The sequence below is a fragment of the Sus scrofa genome, unplaced genomic scaffold, assembly GCF_000003025.6.
Source record: "Sus scrofa isolate TJ Tabasco breed Duroc unplaced genomic scaffold, Sscrofa11.1 Contig1914, whole genome shotgun sequence".
NCBI classification, from domain to species: domain Eukaryota; kingdom Metazoa; phylum Chordata; class Mammalia; order Artiodactyla; family Suidae; genus Sus; species Sus scrofa.
Window position 1 is genome coordinate 1,998,343 of NW_018084979.1, and position 22,982 is coordinate 2,021,324.

The 22,982-nt window shown below is 43.2% G+C and overlaps 1 protein-coding gene across 14 annotated transcripts in view; it reads left to right on the forward strand.

The window, feature by feature from the left end:
- The window catches only part of MARK3 (microtubule affinity regulating kinase 3), a 112,503-nt gene that overhangs the window by 55,787 nt on the left and 33,734 nt on the right, over nt 1-22,982 (forward strand). For all 14 annotated transcript variants that reach the window (XR_002341112.1, XM_021081597.1, XM_021081591.1 and 11 more), the window contains exons 4-7: nt 5,792-5,840; nt 9,930-9,995; nt 14,824-14,894; nt 21,029-21,085. Coding sequence is in view for 13 of the 14 variants with exons in the window: in XM_021081597.1 (XP_020937256.1) it covers nt 5,792-5,840; nt 9,930-9,995; nt 14,824-14,894; nt 21,029-21,085 (243 nt within the window). In the remaining variant the exon portion in view is untranslated. The remainder of the gene's footprint in view (nt 1-5,791; nt 5,841-9,929; nt 9,996-14,823; nt 14,895-21,028; nt 21,086-22,982) is intronic.

The following is a 22,982-nucleotide window of genomic DNA, read 5'->3' on the forward strand; positions in this document are numbered from 1 at the left end:
CATAAATGGAATCGTATCAATAGAATCCTTCTCCTACTTGCCTTCTTTTGCCCAAATTATATTCCGTGTTGATATATTTAGATGTAATTCATTTTCACTACTGTGCTCATTTTCATGATTATGTAGTACCCCATTATATGACTCTTCCATGATTTATTTATCCGTTATCTGATTCGCAGACATTTGGATTGCTTATAGCTGTTGGTACCACAGACACTGCTGTGCATTGTCCTGTGTGTGTCCTGGTGTGGTCGTGTGAGAGTTTCTGAAGGATATATATCCAGTAGCAGACTTACTCTTCACAGGGCAGGTACATCCTCGTGTGTTAGGGAAGCCACTTGTTTCCCAGGCAGTTGTGCTAATTTATATTCCTACCAGGAGAGTATAAGGCTCAGTTCATGTCACCTCCTCATCAGAATTTGATTTTGCCTGATTTTTTTAATTCTTGCCTATTTGGTGGATACAAAAATATTTCATTGTGGTTTTCTTTTTATACTTCTGTGATTACTGATGATTATCACATCTTTTCATATTTTTATTGGCTTTTATTCTTTGAAGTGCCTCTTCAGATCTTTTGTTCAGTTTCAGTGGATTTTTTCCTTAATCATTTGTAGATCATATATTCTGGATACTGATATATGTGGCAGATAACTTCTTCTGTTTGATGGTATATCTTTTCATTCTCTTGCTGTTCTTTTTTGATGAATAGCAGAGATTCTTAATTTTAACACATCCTAATTTATCAGGTTTTTTTATTAATATGGTTTGTACCTTTTCTGTCTTCTTTAAGAAATTCTTCAGTGCCTGGGCCATGAAGATATTTTTTCTATTGTCTTAAAGTTTTATAATCCTTAATCTGCCTGGATTAAGCAACAAGATTAAGTTGTGTGGAGTTCCCATCCCGGCACAGTGGAAACAAATCTGACTAGGAACCATGAGGTTTCGGGTTCAACCCCTGCCCTCACTCTGTGGGTTAAGGATCCAGCATTGCTGTGAGCTGTGGTGTAGGTGGCAGACTCAGCTCAGATCTGGTGTTGCTGTGGCTCCAATTAGACCCCTAGTCTGGGAACCTCCATATGCCATGGGTGCGACTCTAAAAAAGGACGAAGAGACCAAAAAAAAAAAAAAAAAAAAAAGATTAAGTTGTGTGCATTGTCAAGTAGGAATCCAGTTTCATGTTTTTTCTTATGTGTTGCAACTTAAAGCCTGGCTTCTCCTTTCCCCACTGACTTGCAGTACGGAGTTTTCATGTACGCACGCTTTGTTCTTCAGAGGTGGTTATTCTGTTCCTTTCACAATTGCCGTTTTATATAAAGGCAGTTATTTTAAATTCATTTTCATATTTTAAATTGTTCAATTTTTAAAAAATTTTTATTAAAGTGTAGTTGGTTTACTGTGCTGTGTTACTGAATTTTTATTTTTTAATAGTAGAATGACAGAACCCCAAAATACATGACAGGTAGAATCTGAGCTAAATTAAGAGAAACGCAAGAGTAACAATGGAGACTTGCCCCTCTCAGGCCAGGCATGATATATTTTGAAGAGAAAAAACGTTGTAGATCTTAATAAAAGCACTCCACTAACCCATATTACAAATCTGTGCATTTTTTCAAGTATCTCATTCTTAGGATACATCATAGCTATGTGCCAGGAAATTATTGTGATAACTCTTCAAATCTATGATGACTATAAAAGAAATGATTTCTTCAGGGTTGGGCAGCACATAACTTGCACAGCTGTGAGCGGTGGTCCTGTTAATATGATTAATAAGCCTGACTAAGAGGTCTTTCCAGGCTGCATTTTCTGATTGAGCAGTAAAAATAGGAACCAATAAAAATAGAAACGAAAAGCACAAACATGCGGAACTTAAAACACACAGGGGAGTTCTCTTGTAGTCCTGTAGCTTAAGGATCCAGCGTTGTTGCTGCAGCGCCATCGCTTCCTGGCCTGGAAACTTCCACATGCTGCAGAAGTGGCCCTCCATCTAAAGAGAGAGACGAGGGGGAAGTAGGGCCCAAAGGACTGTAACAGAAGATCGTCCACATCACTGTAAGCTGGAACGAAGCGAATCAAGGCCTTTAAATTCTGAGAGAACTGTGTATTCCCATGTAACAGACTGAAACTGCACCCCCGTCTTATAGATACCACCCACAAAAATGACCTGCAAATGGATTAAGGCTGTAAGTGGAAGACCTGAAACCATAAAGCACCTGGAAGCACCAAGAAGCTCCTTGACTTTGTTCTTAGCAAGGATTTTTTTTTCTTTCTTTCTTTCTTTTTTTTTTTTTGGTTGTGACACGAAAAGTCCAAGAAACAAAACCATAAATCAAGTGGGATTGCAGGAGTTCTCTGGTAACCTAGCATTTAGGCATTCCACGTTGTCACTGCTGTGGCTCAGGTTTGATTCCTGGCCTAGGAACTTCCACCCCACACGTATGGTGGGAAGAAAAAAAAGTGAGACTACAAATAACTTTGGCACAGCAAAAGAAATAGTCAACAGAATGAAAAGGCAGCCTACAAAACGGAAGAAAGTATTTGCAAACGTTTATTTGATTAATATCAGAATTCCCGTCATGGCTCCTTGGTTAACAAACCCCACTAGGAACCATGAGGTTTCGGGTTCAATCTCTGGCCTTGCTCGGTGGGTTAAGGATCAGGAATTGCCCTGAGCTGTGCTGTAGGTCACAGACGTGGCTCGGATCCCACATCGCTGTGGCTTGTGGTATAGGCCAGCAGCTATAGCTCCTATTAGACCCATGGCCTGCGAACCTCCATATGCCTCAGGTGCGGCCCTGAAAAAGACAAAATAATAATAATAATAATATCCAAAATATATAAGGAACTCCTACAACCCAATAGCAAAACCAGAAAAAATTAAAAGGAGTTCCCAACATGGCTCAGGGGTGACAAACCCGACTAGTATCCATGAGTACACAGGTTCAATTCCCTGGCTTCAGTGGGTTAAGGATCCAGCATGGCTGTGAGCTGTGGTCTGGGTACTGGACGCAGCTCGGATCCTGTGTGGCTGTGGCTCCAATTTGACCCCTAGCCTGGAAACTTCCGTATGCTGTGGGTGCGGCCCTAAGAAGACCAAAAAAAAAAAAAAAAAAAAATCCAATTGAAAAATGGACAAAGGATCTGAATAGACATTTTTCCAAAGAAGACATTCAAATAGCCAAGTACAGGAGTTCCAGTCATGGCTTAGCAGTTAACAAACCCTACTAGTATCCATGAGGATGAGGGTTCGATCCCTGGCCTCGCTCACTGGCTTAAGGATCTGGCATTGCTTTGGCTGTGGTGTAGGCTGGCAGCTACAGCTCCGATTTGACCCCTATCCTGGGAACCTCCATATGCCGAGGGTGCGGCCCTAAAAAGCAAAAAAAGCAAAACCAAAAAGGAATACAAAGGTAAGGAGACTGGCTCAAGCCCCACTTCTTGATAGTTAGTACTTTCTTGGAAGCATTTATCAAATGAACGAGTTCCTGTTGTGTGCCAGGCTTGGAGTCAAGGATAACAGTAGGAAAGGGAGACAGAGCGCTCCCTGTGGATGAGGAGGTGACACGAAACTGGTAAACAAAAATGTATCATTGCAATTTGAAAGACATTCTCGGAAAAAGGTGAATAGATTGCTGTCATGTAAAACATTGAGGTCAGGTTGTTGGAGAATCTGCCTGAGACTTGAAGGACGAAAGGAGAAAAGACTGAGGAAGGAAGGAGCTTATATGTTGTCATATCTGAGAGGAATCGGGAGCCACAGCTGAGGTTGGAAGGGTGGGCAGAGGCTGCCACTGGCCATGGTCAGAGTGTCATTCTAAGTGCCTGCACCGTGGTGGTATAATAACCAATCTGGTGCTCCTCTAATGTAGCAGTTGTGGAATAACTGGGAGATGCAGATTACAGCTACAAGTCCAGCTATCATGGACTGGAAATTAGGGTTTCTCTGTTAGCTCGACAGAGGGAAATTAAGAAAGAACTCAAGAAAAAAAAGCGAGTTCCCGTCGTGGCACGGTGGAAACAAATCCATCTAGGAACAATAAGGTTGCAGGTTCAACCCCTGACCTCGCTCAGTGGGTTAAGGATCTGGTGTTGCCATGAGCTGTAGTGTAGGTCGAAGACATGGCTCAGATCCTGTATTGCTGTGGCATAGGCCGGCAGCTATAGCTCCTATTAGACCCCTAGTCTGGGAATCTCCATATGCCGCAGGTGCAGCCCTAAAAAGACCAAAAAAAAAAAAAAAAAAAAAAAAAAAACCTCAAGAGTTCCCATCATGGCTCAGCAGAATTGAACCCAGCTAGCATCCATGAGGATGTGGGTTCGACCCTGGGCCTCAATAAGTGGATTAAGGATCTGGTGTAGCCATGCGCTGTGGTGTAGGTCGAAGATGCAGCTCGGACCCCAAGTTGCTGTGGCAGAGGCCAGCAGCTACAGCCCCAGTTCTACCCCTAGCCTGGGAACCTCCTTATGCTGCAGGTGCGGCCCTAAAAAAAGCCTGAATAGTTGTCAGGGCGACTGTCTTCTCAGAACAGAAAGTGTTGTAAAGCCACAACAGCAGTAGGAAGCATTTATGTTGCAGCTAAAAGCTCTCCTGCCTTTAGGGATGATCCAGGATTCTAGGCAGGAAGGCTGTTCATCTTGTTTGCATGTTTTGTAGAAGCTCTGAGCTGTTTGTAGGTCGGATACCATGCCCGCATGCCTTTCAGCTGTTAGCTCCTGATTCAGTTCTAGGTTAGACATGGTGGACAAGGACGAGAGCAGTGAGAGTCACCCGTCACCTCTTCCCGGAACCAGCTGCTGCTCATCGGCCAAAGCTCCTCCCAGCCTTGCCTCCTGTGGGCTGTCGCGTGCCCTGGGAGACTAGTTCTGGCCAATTCCCCACAGAAAGATAGCAGGACCTCGGAAGATGTTTCTCCTCTCTTTTTCTGCTTTCCACTTGCTTGCCTGAAGGATGGCCTCTAAAATTTCTCTTAGAAAATAAGAGAGGAGTTCCCATCGTGGCGCAGTGGTTAACGATCTGACTAGGAACCATGAGGTTGCGGGTTCCATCCCTGGCCTTGCTCAGTGGGTTAAAGATCCAGCGTTGCCGTGAGCTGTGGTGTAGGTCGCAGACGAGGCTCGGATCCCCTGCTGGTATGGCTGTGGCTCTGGTGTAGGCCAGTGGCTACAGCTCCAATTAGACCCCTAGCCTGGGAACCTCCATATGCCGCGGGGCGGCCCTAGAAAAGGCAAAGAGACAAAAAAAAAAAAAGAACTCTCATATTAGCCCAGGCCGTAATACTGTGACCCTCCTCTGAATTCACATCACATGTTTGTACAGCAGCAGTCTAACATTCCCCTTATTCTGTGTGACCGCTAGACAGCTTGAAGTGATTTTATTCAAAAGCTTCTCATAGAATTAGTTGGAATTATCAATCTAATGCACTCATGATACGGTTCACTGGGACCATACAAGTTGTAGTTTGTAGAATTAGAATCCCTCGGTAGATACTGAAAGTCTAACCACAAACTCCTACTTAAATCTGATCTTACGTGTCCAAGGAAGCAGAATATAATTCAGATTGTGACCGCGCCCTCCTCTGGGATCTGCTTGTTCCTAAGATGAAATGGAAGCATTTAGTATTAGGTCACAAAACTACTTCATAATTGCCCCAGACGTCCACATCTTTAGTAGATGTGGACTACTAAGTATTATCAGTGATCAGTTATCCAAGAGAAAGGGTAGGTTTATATTGCCGCTGTGGAATATACTGTTTAATAACCTGTGTTGGGGGGATTGTGTGTGTTTGTTTTTTAGCTCTTCAGAGAAGTAAGAATAATGAAGATTTTAAATCATCCAAACATAGGTACTTTCTGCTTTCTTAAATTCTTCTGTGTCTAAATGTAAAGAATGTCGTGAAGCTGGCCGCGCGTGCCAGGAGCGACCGGAGAGCCCTCCGGTCTCCCAGCCCAGGCGCACCTGTATGTAAATTGTTGGTCATTTGTGTAAACTTACTGAAATGTTAAAGACAGGTTAAAAGCTTAGGTAGTAAACGTTAGAATTTAAAGCTTTAATTCAATAGAAACATCTGTAATCAGATTATAATTTTCTAAGTTTAATATATTAGAGAATATTATAATTGTGCTTAATTCTTACATAGAGAAGAGGGAATTATAGTAAGTCAGAGTCAAGATGTTCAAAGATATAAAACCTTTTGCCCGGAGTTCCCGTCGTGGCGCAGTGGTTAACGAACCCGACTAGGAACCATGAGGTTGCGGGTTCGGACTCTGCCCTTGCTCAGTGGGTTAATGATCCGGCGTTGCCGTGAGCTGTGGTGTAGGTTGCAGACGCGGCTCGGATCCCGCGTTGCTGTGGCTCTGGCGTAGGCCGGAGACTACAGCTCCGATTAGACCCCTAGCCTGGGAACCTCCATATGCCGAGGGAGCGGCCCAAGAAATAGCAAAAAGACAAAAAAAAAAAAAAAAAAAACCTTTTGCCCTTGCTATGTATGTTCTTGAGAAAATGCTGGTACATTGAGTCATATTTTAAAAGATGCAGAGGTTTCCCACTGTGGCACAGCAGGATAGGCAGTGTCTCTGCAGCAGAATGCAGGTTCCATCCCTGGCCCAGCACAGCAAGTTAAAGGAACCAGTATTGCCGAGGCTGTTGTGTAGGTCGCAACTGCAGCTTGGATTTGATCTCTGCCCCGAGAACCCCATATGCTGCAGGGTGGCCAAAAGAGATATAGGATACTTGCCATCTAATTGAATTTTGATATAAATTGTTTCATACAACACAGATGTGCTTTATGTGTCCTCTGTGTGCACAGCTCTGTGCTGCAAACAAGGTGGGTTTAAAGATGAGGAAGGGTCGGAGTTCCCGTTGTGGCTCAGTGGTAACGAAACTGACTAGTATCCCTGAGGATGTGTGTTTGGTTTGATCCCTGGCCTTGCTCAGTGGGTTAAGATTGCAGACCCAGCTCAGATCCTGTGTTGGTGTGGGTGTGGTATGGGCCAGCAGCCGTAGCTCCGATTTGACCCCTAGCCTGGGAACCTCCATATGCCATGGGTGTGGCCCTAAAAAACAAACTAACAAACAAAACAAAACAAAAGATGAGGAAGGGTTCTGACCTCATCACAGTTGTCAGAACAAGATGAAAACTGACCTTCATGTACAGACATCTCAGTGAAAATTTGTGATTCTACACGTAATACAGAGCTTTCAAAATAATGTATACAGCGATATATAGATATATATCGCTTTTTTATACAGCGATAGCTCTTATGACCTAAAAATATTTCTAGAGTAAAAACATTCTTAAGACAACCAGCTGTATCAGTTTACTATTAAAATCGGTCCTAGGAGTTGGGAGTGTGATACCCATGATGTCAAGGACATCTTAGCAAGACTTACTGAGGCACAAGAACAGAATAAAATGGAGCAACAGGAAGGAGAAACTTATGCTCTGTTCCATTTAATCTGAGCTGCCACTGTTTAAAAGACATCATTGTGTTACATACTACTACTCAGAGAACGCTAACAAGCCACTATCCCCTTATCAGTGATGTTAGTTAAAATGTGAAAAATTTTCTTAGAACCAATGAAATATGAAAAATAATAAGAGTGTAATTGTAGAAAGAAAACCTTCATATTTTATTTCAGTCCTTTGGGGTTAGCTAGCCAACTCCAGATTTCATGTTCTAACTTCCCACCAAAAAATATCACTGCTGGAGTTCCTGTCGAGGCGCAGCGGAAACGAATCTGACTAGGAACCATGAGGTTGCAGGTTCGATCCCTGGCCTCCTTGAGTGGGTTAAAGATCCCGGGTTGCCATGAGCTGTGGTGTAGGTCATAGACGAGGCTTGGATCCCAAGTTGCTGTGGCAGTAGTGTAGGCGGGTGCCTGTAGCTCCTATTAGACCCCTACACTGGGAACCTCCATATGCCATGGGTGTGACCCTGAAAAGCAAAAACAAAAAAAACACTGACTTAAATATATTTATTTTGTTTTTTAAATACTTAAGTTGTACCCTGATTAGAGTTCTCTCTGCTTACTACTAACTGACATACCTGAAAATAGATGTAAATTTTTAAAAATTAAGTTCCTATTGGATTAAAATTGTTTTTCCAGAAAAGCCAATATTTGTATTGGAATTTTATAAAGGTTGTATTTATATGTTGATGATTTACCAGCAGATATCCCTTAAATTTCTTTAAATAATTTTTTGACAACCTGAACATATATCATCTTAAAAATGCTGTGATAGTTGTAGTCACCAGTTTGACAAACATATTAACAAACATATAGACAAACATATTTTTTTTCTTTGGTTTTTAGAGCCACACCAGCAGCATAAGGAAGTTCCCAGGCAAGGGATGGAATCAGAGCTACTGCTGCCGGCCTGTACCACAGCCACAGCAACACCAGATCCAAGCCGAGTCTGCGACCTACTCCACAGCTCAGGGCAACTCCAGGTCCCCCACCCACTGAGCGAGGCCAGGGATCGAACCTGCGTCCTCATGGATATTAGTCGGATTTTTTTCTGCTGCATCCCAATGGGAACTCCATATGTGAGCCACTCAGTACTATCTAATACTCTATATTAAAAGTATCGGAAAATAACCCAATAAAGTAACCCAATAAAATAATACAAGAGACTAGCATTCTCTCTCCCCCATCCCTTTTTTGCTAAATTAATTGTATGTTTTACTAAAATAGACACAGAAAATAGTGATTTGATGGCTTTGGAAATTAACTTCAGTTTTATTTTATTTTATTTTGGTCTTTTTAGGTCCGCACCTGTGCATATATGGAGGTTCCCAGGCTAGGGGTTGAATCGGCGCTGTAGCTGCCAGCCTACACCACAGCCACAGCAATGTGGGATCTGAGCCAAGTCTGTGACCTGCACCACAGCTCACAGCAATGCCAGATCCTTAACCCACTGATCGAGACCACGGATCAAACCTGCATCCTCATGGATGCTAGTCAGATTCATTTCCTCTGAGCCATGACGGGAACTCCTTCAGTTTTGTTTTAAAATGTATATATTTCTGATTGAATTGTAATAGTTTTATGAATTAGCAGTAATAGAAGTATTCTTTCTTTCCTCCTTTTTTTTCCTTTTTCAGCTACACCCATGGCATATGGAAGTTCCTGGGCCAGGGATCAAATTGGAGCCCCAGCTGCCATCTGCACCAAAGCTGCAGCAACACCTGATCCTTAACCCACTGTGCAGGGGCCGTTTAAACCTTGCCACCAGAGAGACAACACCAGATCCTTCCCCTGCTGCGCCACAGCAGGAACTCCTAGAAATATTATTTCTGTCTGTAATAAGAGACTGCTCTAGCAAAGTCACGTTGACCCACTGGAAATAATTCTTTTTAAAGATACATATTTTTAAATTATTTATAGTATGATCTACTTTGCCATCTCTGGCTTCAGAATAGAAAACTAAAAGAACCTCGTTCTCTAAGAATTGTGATGTTTCCTAAGCAGCAAAAGTCCGAAGTGGAATCAAATATATCCTTAGAACCATAATGACAAGTGAATGGACCTGCACTTGTAGGAGTAGAATAGATCTGGGCAGTTCTTGCATGTTGAAGGCAAAATAACACTTTTCCTGAGGTACAAAGGTTGAGCCTCTAGGGCAGTAGCTTGGCAGTATAGATGCAGTTCAGAGAGGTGAAATCAGAGCAGATACACTTCACTAGACTGCTGAGTGCATCCTAAAGTTACATAGTTTGAGCACCCAGAAATAATCTTTATTTTTATGAAATTCCATATTTTTGTAAAATCTTTTCTGTGGTAATATGTAGTAAAATTTCCTAAAAGCGTTTTTTAGAGGGCTAGCTATTAAAATCTTTACCAGGGAAAAGGTTACTTTTGGAGTTTATCTCATGGTGTGTGCATACAGACATTTGTTTCTTTTTCTCCTGTATCTTCTCCCCTCCCCCAGTGAAGTTATTCGAAGTCATTGAAACTGACAAAACGCTCTACCTAATCATGGAGTATGCAAGCGGAGGTAAGCAGTTTTGAATTGTTTTTCTTTCTTCCCTTTTAGAAGAACGCACAGCCACACTGTCCACCTGGATAGTTATTAAACTGTCACCTAATACTCAGCATCGTGATATACTAGGATGACAATCAGAAAAACTAACTCCTAGCAGTTTTGTGGGTTACTGTTAACCTGTTTCACTGTTCGCATCATTAATTGGTAAAACGCAAGTCCTTGGGTTTTGTTTTTGTGGTAAAGTATGTGTCACATAGAATTTACCATTTGAACCGTTTCACATGTGCGGTCCTGTGGCATTGAGCATGTTCCCATTGTCTGCTGTCGCTGCCATCCATCTCCAGAGCTTGCTCGCTTTCCCAAGGGAGACTGTCCCTGTAAAGCAGTACCTCCCGCCTCCCTCCTCTCAGCCCTGGCAGCCCCATTCTGCTTTCTGTGTGTGGGGATGTGACTGCTCCAGATACCTTATACGGGTTGGATCGGACGGGATTTGTCCTTTCACGATTTCCTGGTTCACTCAGCATAATGTCCTCGGGGTTCAACCATGTCGCCGCTTGCATCAGAATTTTCTTCCTTATGAAGGTTGAATAATATTCCTTTGTATAAATAGCACATTTTATTTATTCCAACTGCTTGGATTTTTAAAATAGCAGTGCCTTAGCCTCATTGAAATAAATGTGTACTGCGTGTAAGACGGTTTTCTTTCTCAAATTTTTATGTCCCTGGTGTCCATCTGTTTCCAAGGCCAGACACGGTGGTCACAGTGTATATGGTTAGGTTTCCTTAAAGACTAAGGACTGGTAATTATTTGCCTATAAGGCTGTGTAAATATAGATATTTTTACGAAATGAGTTTTATAACATTTTTTACGAAGATTCTCATTTTAGGGTTATGGTTGGGCTATGCTTATAGTCTGGACCACGTGTGAAGTTTTCATTGTTTGTGAAAGGTTGAAACTTTCCTGTTTGTCTTTATGTGTCCCCACCTCTAGCACGGTGGCCGGCACATAAGAGATACTCAACAGATAAGAATTGAACTGAATTATGAAATTACAAACTCCTGGGGACAAGACCCTGTTTAACTCTACAGCATAGCTTAAATTGTTCTAATTATAGTTGTTAGTTATAGTTGTTAGCATGTTGAGCCAGGATGCAAAACCTGGAGACAGAAGATTGAATCACCCACCGCCTCACTGTAGTGTGTTAACCATTTAATAAGATACTGTAAACCTGTTGTGGGCAAAGCAGGCACACCCCCGACACCACTTTTTCATACTTCTAATTCATTATTAGTTGTGTGTTTTATATTTTAAATGTGCGGTTTGAGAATTTAGTTGGGATTTTCACAATTGAGGAGGACTTGGGAAGAACGGAAGATTAATTGTAGAACAAGAAGCTCTAATGTTCTCCACTCATCTTAGAGTTCACGATTTTTTCATTTGCGTGGTTTCTGCAGTGCGCAGGTGCTTTTCTCTCTTACCTTGTCTTTGACTTTCACAATGACTCCGTGATGTGGCCAGGCAGTGAATGAGGGGGGGCTTTTACCCTTGAGGGAATGCAGCCTGGGAAATCTCATTGTGGTCACAGTGCCAGTCCTGGAGCCCCGGCCTGCTGACATCACATAGCTTCTGCTGATTGGTCAGTTAGTCATGGCTTTCTGTCCCCGTTTACTTGAGGTCCCAGGTTCATAGAGATAGCTCTGTAGGGAAGTTAAAACCACCTGAGAAGTGTCTGTCCAGAGAGAGGATGGGCCTCAATCCAGCTAGGGCCCCTCAAGGGCAGTGTGACCTCACAGGTCAGCTTCCTTTGAGGCCTCGGCGCCATAGCTCAGCATTGTAACAGCACTCGTCGGTGGTGGTGGTGGTGGTTTATTGGCTTGGGCCATTTGGTTTAATCGGCTCAACAAGGGACTGCTGTTTTACAGTGAATACATTTACCCTCCTGAACAACGAAAGTTTCATTAAATTGGTTACCAACTCCTTCCCAGCCTGGTATTTTTCATTTAGGTACAAAATAAAATTTCAGAATTGGAAAGAATCTTAGACATCATCCAGGGCAGTTAAGTTTTACTGTTGAACCTAAAGCTCTGAAAGGCTGTTCCAGGCCAGCAGTTTCTTCACTCGTTCGTGGCATCTGAACTAGAACCAAGGGCTTTCTGAACTGTCCAGTGTCCTTTCATCAACCACATGGGCCCTTAGAGCCACTGTTTGCTATTTTTTCTCCTAATAAATAATAGTCTTTTGAGGTTTTCAATTCAGCAGTCTGAGTGCTAATGCTTTTTTTTTTTTTTTTTTTTTTTTCTTTTGGCTTTTTAGGGCCGTACCTGTGGCACACGGAAGTTCTCAGACTAGGGCTAGAATTGGAGCTGCAGCTGCTGGCCTATGCCACAGCAGTGCCAGATCCTTAACCCACCGAGCAAGGCCAGGGATTGAACCCTCGTCCTCATGGATGCTAGTCAGATTCGTTACTGCTGAGCCACAACAGGAACTCCCTGAGGCATTTTTAATAAGGGGGGGGAGATATGGGTTACATTCCTGGTTTGATAATTGTATGACTTTATGGTTCCAGAATCTCTTAAAAGGTTTATATTGCATTTGAATTTATGAAAATATTTCAAAATTGTATTGACAGACTTGGACTTTGCGTTACTCTGTAACTACCGGGTTTAATCCATTAAAAATTTTTTTTTTAAAGTCAACTGTTCCATATGATATCTTCGTTTTCACTTTTTAACCACTTGTTTTGACATATGTTATTCTGCAGATAGGTCATTCTTATAGAAAATGTTGACATTTTACTTAGCTGACATTTAATCATAGTTAAATGAATTGTGTAGTGTAGCTTATCAATATAATTGCTTTTAAAAAATCATTATGCAGTCATACCCTTTATTTAAAATTTTTTTCAGATTTAAGGCTAAATGTTTAAAAGTCAGATATTTATGTACAGTTGAAAATAACTTTTTCTTCCAAAATAACTAAAATTAAGCTTTATTTAAATATCAGAATATTTTAGTTGAATGTTGTCGCTAAGCTGATGGAAGTATTCTTCATTTGAAGTAGATGTGATTCTTTTCCCAAACATAGTTTATATCCAGTTTGCTAAATTACTATTCTTTCTCTTGATTTCAGAGGTTGTTTCTTTTTCTTTTTCTTTTTTTTTTTTTTTCCTTGCAAAAACCCTGGGCTCGTGGAAAGAGAGGTTGTTTCTTTGTTTCAAACTGATAAGCAGTTGTCAGTACTGATACATTCCTTGAGGCATCTCCTGTCTTTCCTAAAGAATTAGTCCGGTGAAGTTCTCGTTGTCGTTCTATGGTAATGAGGACATGGGTTCAATCCCTGGCCTCTCCCAGTGGGTTAAGGATCTGGCATTGCTGTGAGCTGTGGTGTCGCAGACAAGCTTGGATCCCATGTTGCTGTGGCTGTGGTGTAGGCTGGCAGCTGCAGCTCTGTCTAGACTTCTAACCTGGGAACTCCTATATGCTGCAGGTGGAGCCCTAAAAAGACAAAAAAAAAAAAAAAAAAAAAAAATTTGTGCTGTGTAAACTATGGCTTAGATGTCTAGTTCGCCAGCATGTTCTCTTGGCTTTTCCTTTGCATTGTGTCCTGAATGCCCTCATTTGTCTCTACCACCGCTTCTTCCCACTCTAGACCCAACCACCCTCACTTTGTCCTGTTACTGCAGTAGTCCCAGTTGGCCTCCTGGTTCCTCCCTGAGCCCTGACCCTCTTCTCCCTCTTCTAGCCCAAGTGAGCTTTTTTTTTTTTTTTCCTCTCTTTTTCCAGGGCCGCACCCTTGGCACATAGAGGTTCCGAGACTAGGGGTCCAACCAAAGCTGTAGCCGCCAGCCTACACCACAGCTACAGCAACGCGGGATTCTTAACCCACTGGGCGAGGCCAGGGATTAAACCTGAAACCTCATAGTTCCTGGTCGGATTTGTTAACCACTGAGCCACGACGGGAACTCCAAGTGAGCCTTTTAAAAAGTCAGACTTTAAGTTCTCCTCTGCTTCTCCCTCTCACTGAGATCAAAGCCTACAGGGCTCGTCACGCTCTCACTTCTCTCACCCCTCTCACCCATCTCTCTGCTCATTCACTGCCTCCCTTCTTATTCATGTTTCTCCAGCCTTATTCATGGCCTCCTTGCTGTTGTCTCTTTCAAGAATCTCCTGTGTAACTACAGTGTCCACTCCCTCGCGGTAGTCAGAAAATGCTTACACACACACACACACACACACACACGCACACACATCCTGTTTCCTTCCCCCAGTTTTTCTCCACAGTACTCGTTATCATCTGATATGCTGCGTATTCATTTGTTTATTGTCTGTCTCCCTCTTAGTAGAATATAAACTCCATGAGGAAGAGAACTCTGTTTTGTTCACTGCTGTATTTCCCCAGAGCCTGGAACACCCTCCGTCGGTAGACACGCGATAGTTACTTGCTGAATGAATGAATGTATTCAGGAATTGCTGCTTTGTCGTAGTCCCACAGTGATGACTTCGTCTTTTAACGCTGATAACGTATCCATTTTACCTCTCAGTTTTCACTGCTGAGTTCTTAATTAAAGCAGCCTGTAAGCATAACCTTTAAAATAAGAGTATAAGTTAAATGGGAGAATTTAATTTGAATGCTTTTCTGTAGCTTAAAAGATTTTATTGATCAACTTTGCCTATAGTTAAGGCCTTATTAATTCAAGTTCCACATAGTTCTGTTTCCCTTCATAGCTACATTTTCAAAATTAGAATTAGAGCATTGCTAAAAGTGAAACATCTTCAGTTTATGGGAAAATTAATGCTCAGAAATAGGACTTCTGCTTACTTTCATTTCTCTCAATTATAGGTGAAGTATTTGACTATTTGGTTGCACATGGAAGAATGAAGGAAAAGGAAGCAAGAGCTAAATTTAGACAGGTATGGATCACAAGTGTTTGCCTCTGTAAATGTCCTAAGGCCCATTGGATGGAGCACGGGTTGGTCATTCAACAAAAATTTATTAATTTATTAAGTACTTTCATGCCTAAGACACTGTGCTGGAAGTAGCCACAGGTTCTAGTTCTAGCTGTGTAGTTGGGATTTTAGTCTCACTGTCGACCTTAGTTTTTAAGGGCTTTCAGACACCTTGACTGCATTAATTAAAACCATTTCCAAGTTTTTAGCAAGAAGAGCATCACAATCCCAAAATTTGTTACTAGTTTTGTTGTACATAAACCAAAACCAGGTAGCATTTAACCTGTGAGTGAATGACCCAGCCTTTGTCTTTACCCCATTCCTGAAATAGATACCCACTTGAGTAAAGAGGGTTTAAGCCTAAAGGTGATTTAATTCTCCTGTCTTTATTAGTAATGATTCCTATTGGAGTTCCTTGGTGGCTCAGCTGGTTAGGGATCCCTTGCTGTCACTGCTGTGGCTTGAGTCACTGCTGTGGTGCGGGCTCCATCCCTGCCCTGGGAACATCCGCACACCTCAGGATGCAGCCTAAGGAAAAAAAGAAAAGATGCCTGTTTATTGATTGACTCTTACCTGCTACATATTGGGACACGTACTTCGCCCACATTAATGTAGGTCCTGCAGCAGCCTTGGGAGTTAGGAGGACAGTTCTGCGTGCTGAAGCTGAGGAGACTGAGGCAAAGCAGTATTAAATCATTTGCCCCAAATTTGATGCAGGCAAGTAGCAGATCTACCACGGATTCCGACCTTTGTCTTCACACTCCAGAGCTAAAGTTCTTGATCATTATGAGGTGCTATTGCTTCGACTAGGAATCAACGGACTCTTTCTGTGAAGTGCCAGACAGTATTTTAGGCCTGGAGGCCGTACCGTCTGCTGCAGCTGTTTAACGCTCTGCTGTTGCAGCATGGAATCAGCTGTAGACAGTAACTGAATGAACACACTCATGGTTGGGTCCAGCGGACTTTATTTACAAGGTGGGTCAGAGTGAGCCTACAGGCCGTAATCTGCCCACCCCTGATTTAGGTGAAGGGAAGGAGCCGGGACTTTGTTGCCTGTAAATGAACTCTGTATTCCCGTGGTTTTAAGGTCTAGATTTAAATGGCCAGTATAACCTCATTTCTTTCAGAACCTTTAAATTTTGTTTTATTCACATAGAAGTTTGTTAAGGTAGAAGATAGGAGTCTTTTAAGAGTTTCGCAATATTTGGAAAGGCAAGTTTAACTGATTTTTCAAGATCTTCAAGCCTCTTGATTTGCTTTGTGTTTAGTTAAGGACTTATAGATGTCTTAACTTTTGCTGTTGCTTAAGTGGTTTGTTTTTGTTTTTTAGAGCTACACCTGCAGCATATGGAAGTTCCCAGGCTAGGGGTTGAATCAGAGCTGCAGCTGCATCACAGCCGTAGCAACACTGGATCCTTAACCCACTGAGCAAGGCCAGGGATTGAACCCGTGTCCTCATGGACTCTAGTTGGGTTCATTACCACTGGGCCACAGTGGGAACTCTGCTGTTGCTTAAGTTTAATTTAAAAGATTAAGTAGTACCGGAGTTCCCATTGTTGCTCTGTGAGTTAAGGACCCGACATAGTGTCCTCGAGGTTACAGGTTCAATCCCTGGCCTTGCTCAGTGGGTTTAGGATCCGGCGTTGCTACACACTGTGATGTAGGCTGGCAGCTGCAGCTCCAGTTGATCCCTAGCCCAGAAACTGCCATATGCCACAGGTGGGGCCACAAAAAGGAAAAAAAGAATTAAGAAGTACTAATGTTACTTTGAATTAAATAAAAGCTATTAAATAGCAAAGTTGAAACTGACTTTTGAATATCAGTTAATTTCTCTGATTCTCAGTGTTTCTAGCTGTAAAAATAGGAAGTTAAATGTGATGAATTCTGAGATTCTTTCCAGTTCTGGTATTATTTTATTCTGTGGCCTATAGAAGGAAGCTCAAATTTCTCTTTATTACAAAACAAGTCTTGGAGTTCCCTTCGTGGCTCATTGGTTAACGAATCTGACTAGGAACCAAGAAGTTGCAGGTTTGATCCCTGGCCTCGCTCGGTGGATTAAGGATCCAGCGTTGCCGTGAGCTGTGGTGTAGGCCTGCGGCTATAGCTCCCATTCAACCCCTAGCCTGGGAACCTCCATATGCCGCTGGTGTGGCCCTAGAAGAGACCCCCCCCCAAAAAAAAAATTTCCTGCAGAAATTATGAAACATTTATTGGACGAATCTATTAGTTGGTTCATGAAAGTTAGTTTATGTACTTTTATAGTTATTGACTTGATTTACAAATTAACGTAATCTCTTCTCCTTGCCACAGCATGTCCTTAAGACTGCTCATTTAAACCTGGAAGGATCTAGCATGATATTGGTGCTTCTACTTTTCCGTCTCTTTCTTTTTTTCTTTCATTTTTGGCCACCCCATGGCATAAGGAGTTTCCTGGCCAGGGGTCAGGTCCAAGCTAAGCTCACGGTTACAGCAACGCCAGATCCTCAACCCACTGTGCTGGGCCGGCGATCAAAGCAGCGTCCCAGCTCTCCTCAGACGCCACTGGTCCTGTTGTGCCCAGTGGGAGCTCCACTTTCTTCTGTTTGTCATTGCCGGGTTTTCCAAAGTCACCTTGTTACTTCAGCTAAACAAAACGTTTTCCTGTTTGTAAAAGAGGAAGGTCTGCCACACAGAATACCCTACACTTGATCTGTTTTCTGTCAAAAATAGGCTCTATTTCCCATATTCGCTGACAGATGGTTTTTCCTGCTCCCCTTTCTTCACCACTCTCTTTCTAGCTATTGCTTATGCTCTGTTGATTTTTTGGCTGGGTTCTTGCTTCTTTTCAAAGGAAGAGAATAGATTTCCTGGCTCCATCTTCTTTCCTCGCTTCTTTCTTGCTAGGTTGGTAGTGTTGCTGACTCTGTTCTTTCATGTGTGACTGGAAGTGAATTAGGCCTTCGTTTGTATTTTTTTAACCTTTTATTTTTTACTGAAGTATATATAGTTCATTTACAATGTTTTGTTAGTTTCAGGTGTATAGCAAAGTGATTCAGCTGTACATATATTTTTTTCCAGATTCATTTCCCTTATAGGTTATTACAAAACATTAAGTATAGTTCCCTGTAGCATACAGTAGATCCTTGTTGGTTATCTGTTTTTTTTTTTTTTTTTTTTGTCTTTTGTCTTTTTGTCTGTTGTTGTTGTTGTTGCTGTTGTTGCTATTTCTTGGGCCGCTCCCGCGGCACATGGAGGTTCCCAGGCTAGGGGTTGAATCGGAGCTGTAGCCACCGGCCTACGCCAGAGCCACAGCAACGCGGGATCCGAGCCGCGTCTGCGACCTACACCACAGCTCACGGCAACGCCGGATCCTTAACCCACTGAGCAAGGGCAGGGACCGAACCCGAAACCTCATGGTTCCTAGTCGGATTCGTTAACCACTGCGCCACGAAGGGAACTCCGGTTATCTGTTTTAAACGTAGTAATGTGTGTATGTTTGCATTCATAGTTTAACCTGGGAAACATCTAGGTTCTCAGACACCTTTAGAAATCACAGCTTTCAGCTTAAAAGCAGTAGTTGAAAGTTGAGTACTTTCAGGGTATATTGACATTAGGTTAGCTTTGAGTTGTTTAAACATAATAGAAAAGAAATTCTCTTTGAGAAAGATAGGAAATTCTCAAATCTGGTTCAAAAGCAGGATTTGAAAATAATCTACAAGAAAAATTTCGGTATGGGGGTGGGGTGGAAATTGAATCAAGAAGAAGTAAGATAGGAGTTCCTGCTGTGGCACAGTGGAAATGAATCTGACTAGTAACACGAGGTTGCGGGTTCGATTCCTGGCCTCGCTCAGTGGGTTAAGGATCTGGCCTTGCTGTGAGCTGCGATGTAGGTTGCAAACGTGGCTCGGATCTGGGGTTGCTGTGGCTGTGGTGTAGGCCGGCAGCCGTAGCTCCAATTAGACCCCTATCCTGGGAACTTCCATAGACCACGGGTGCTGCCCTAAAAAGCAAAAAAAAGAAAAAAGAAAAAGAAGTAAGATAAAGTTTACCCAGTCCTAGGCAATAAGCCTGTTACTTTGGGGAAAACAAATCTATTTCATTTGCCTAGTTTTCATGCAGCCAAAGTAGAACAGGGTAATTGACAGTACACAATAGTGGATGCTCTAAAACTGATACACTGGCATTGGAGCTAGTGTTCCTTTAGCTGATTAGGAGAGGGTCCCATCTCCTAAGTGCTTACTTTATAAGGTACGAAGCTGCTTATTGAAGCCTTGGTTTAGGCATCCCCCACTCTCACTCCAACCAGCTGCTCCCTGATGCGTATTCTGAGCCAAAATAGCAACCAATAGGACAGCTCTCTCTGAGTTTTTATTTTCAGTGTCATAAGGTGTGTTTGATTGTGGTGCCTACAATTAAAAGTTGATGATGGTTTGAAGAAATAAGCAGTAGTTTCATTGTAACGCTAGTTTTGTATGTATGTAGTCATATATAATGCTAAAGAAAAGACTAGCAAAAGAACAAGAGATATTACCTCTGTTTGGTGATTATAAAAGCATATACTTGTAAATACTTTTCATATTTCCTAAAAGTTTTTATAATAAACCTATAAAGCTTTTTTTTTTTTTTTTTTTTGGCTGTGCCCATGGTGTGTTATCAGTTCCCAGGCCAGAGATTAAACCCAGTGACCCAGGCTACAGCTCTGACAGCAGTGCATCCTTAACCCCTGAGCCACCAGGGAACTACTAGAACTTTTATAATTAAAGAAGGAGACTTAGGAGTTCCTGTTGTGGCTCAGCAGGTTAAGAACCCAATTCCAGTATTCATGAGGATGCAAGTTCCATCCCTGGCCTCACTCAGTGGGTTAAGTATCCAGCATTGCCGAAAGCTGTGGTGTAGGTCACAGATGTGGCTTGGATCTTGAGGTGCTGTAGCTGTGGTGGAGGCCAGCAGCTGCCACTCCAATTCAGCCCCTAGCATGGGACCATCCATATGCCACGGGTGTGGCCCTAAAAAGGAGAGGATTAAAAAAAAGACTTAAAAAACTGCAAGTCTGGAGTTCGATCTCTGGCGCAATGTGGCCTTTGGCAGCATCCCTGCAGCTCCAGGACACGGCTTCGCTCCCCTGTGCAGCACAGTGGCTTAAGGGATCCTGCGTCGATGGCAGCTGTGGCATTGGTCACAGCTGTGGGGTGGCCAAGAAAAAAAAATTTTTAATGAAAAAAAAAGATTGCTAGCCATTTTGAAATTTCAGCAGAATAATTATTTGACAGTGCTCATCACAGGGGTGATCAAATGTTGGCTGAATCTGAGCGCCATTTGCCGAGCATAGGAGGGTCCTTAGTGTTAGCACACATGGTAGTTTTCATAGTTGATCGTTCTCATTCATTCTTCCATTCTAAGAAAAAGGAAACTGGTCCTGAGAAGAGTGTCCTTTAAACCCACATTAGCCAAAAGGCAGAGAATGCTGTAGGGAGCAGACTGACGGAGAAGAACCAACCTGGATAAACACCTGGCATGGGTAGTCTGTGACTGTCAGGTTGGTTTTGAGTTGATTACATGGTTGCATGAGAGCCTTCTGATCCTGGGACCTGGGCAGCAAGGGTCCTTCAGAGCACACTGATTTGTTGGGCTCAGGCACCACACTCAAAATTAACTAGAAGTTTCCTGCAGGCACAGCTGAGGGTCCAGGGCACCCTGGAATGTCAAGAGGCAGGGTCCAAGAAAAGACTTTGTAGTTAAAACTAGAAAAAACAGCCTCACCTATCTTCCCCTGACCCTGCCACCCCCACCCTTCAGCATATGGAGTTCCTGGGCCAAGGATAGACTGAGCCACTGCCGTGCCAGCGCTGGATCCTTAGTCCGCTGCATTGCGCTGGGGATTGAACCTGCGTCCCTGCTGCTGCAGTGACTGTTGATCCCATTACGCCACAGTAGGCACTCACCCCTAAATCTCTCCAAATTGGAAAGTTCAGAGCATAAGAAAATTATATTTAGAGAGCCACACAGACATTAAAGTTCTCACTGTGTACTTTGCATGTGTGAATATTAATGAAGCAGTCTCTTCTGAATTATGAATCTACATCAGTTATGATTAATAACCTTGTGTCTCTCCTATGCAGATAGTGTCTGCAGTCCAGTACTGCCACCAAAAGAGGATCGTTCACAGAGACCTCAAGGTGAGGCACAGCACACCCACTCGTGCATGCTCGGCTTGCGTGTGTTCAGTTCTCCTGGTGGTCATGACGCAGATGAGGCACAGATTAGATGTCGTCGTTAAATAAGAAAAAGAAATCCGGAGTTCCCGTCATGGCGCAGTGGAAACGAATCCAACCATGAGGTTGTGGGTTGGATCCCTGGCCTTGCTCAGTGGGTTAAGCATCCGTCGTTGCCGTGAGCTGTAGTGTAGATTGCAGACACGGCTCGGATCTGGCATTGCTGTGGCTGTGGTGTACGCCGGTGGCTGCAGCTCCATTTCGACCCCTAGCCTGGGAACCTCCATGTGCTGCCGGTGCAGCCCTAAAAAGACAAAAAGAAAAAAGAAAAAGAAATCCAAAAATGTATTTTACATTTTGGTTAAGGCAGCTCATACATAGTTGGTCTTGAGAGAAAAATCATCGTACCAGCAAACAGATGGGGTCTCTAGACCCCAGATAGCGTGCCCAGAACCTCCTTGTTTCCTTTCTCTTTCTCCACTCAGCATTCTCTCCTGGTAACAGCAGTAGTTGTTTGAGACCTAGTTCCCAATTCTCCACTTCTGCCCTCACTCTCTGGCATAGGATAAGGTTTTCTCTTTCACAGAGAAAACAGAAACACCGGGCAGAAACTTGGTTTTTCCCAGCAGGCCCTCAAGCTTAGCTGCACCTGCATCCAGCCTTAACCTTCCAGAATATTCCTCCTGTTACAGGACAGTGGGGTACCTCTGATGACCTCTGTGTTCTGGGTCCTTTGTCCCTACAGGAGCTGTTTCACTCTGCCCATTTCCTCCCAGCTCTTGTTTCTTCAACTTTCTTGTTTCACTAGCAGCATTTTTTTTTTTTTTTCCTGTCTTTTTTGTTTTTAGGGCCACATCCGAGGCATAAGGAGGTTCCCAGGCTAGAGATCTAATCAGAGCTGTAGCCGCCAGCCTACGCCAGAGCCACAATAACGCCAGATCTTAGCCACATCTGCAACCTACACCATAGCTCATGGCAACACCAGATCCTTAACCCACTGAGTGAGGCCAGGGATCGAACCCGAAACCTCATGGTTCATAGTCAGATTCGTTAACCACTGCGCCATGACGGGAACTCCACTAGCAGCATTTGTAAGAACATGCTCACATCTCTACTCTATTTTACCAAAAACTTCCCCACCCTGACTCTCCTTCCAGATACACCTCCTTTCTCTCTTCACCGTCACAACCACATCTCTCTAAACATGGTCTAGGTTCGCTGTTCATTTGGTACCCCTTCCCCTCTTTGCTCACGACATTGTCTTCCGTTAGCTTGTTGCTTTGCTGCTCCACCCTTGCTGCGTTCTCATCAACGTTAGTCGGTGCTGTGGCCACCCATGTGTTAGTGACCCCAACCCTGTTCCTGCAGCCGGGGTTCTCTTCTAGATTTTCGTATCCAGCTCACAAAAAGGACACCTTCACCTAAGCAGCCCTCAGGCAACTCAGGTTCAGCAAGCTCAACAGCCTAAACCCTTCCTTCCTGTACTTGAATTTAATTTCTCATTGTGGTGACTGATGCCCCTCAGGTGCCTCTCTCTCCTTTGCTCTGCTGTCTGCTCAGTCCCCAGGTCCTTCCGCCACTGTCCCTCAGTATCACTTGAGCTCTCTTTTTGCTACCCTCGTTCATATTTTTCCGAGTCCAGCCCACCAGCATCTCATACTTGCTTATTACCCTGGCCTCTTACCTGGCTTGTCCCTGCTTCCAATTTTGCCTCTTTCTTCCATGTCTGTTTCCTGCATTGCAACCAGAATGATCCTTTAAAAGCACAGATAAATAGGATTGTCATTTCCCTGCTTAAATGACTTTTCAGTGGCTTCCCATTGCCCTTAGGTTAAAAACCCACACACACTTCCCGACCTCA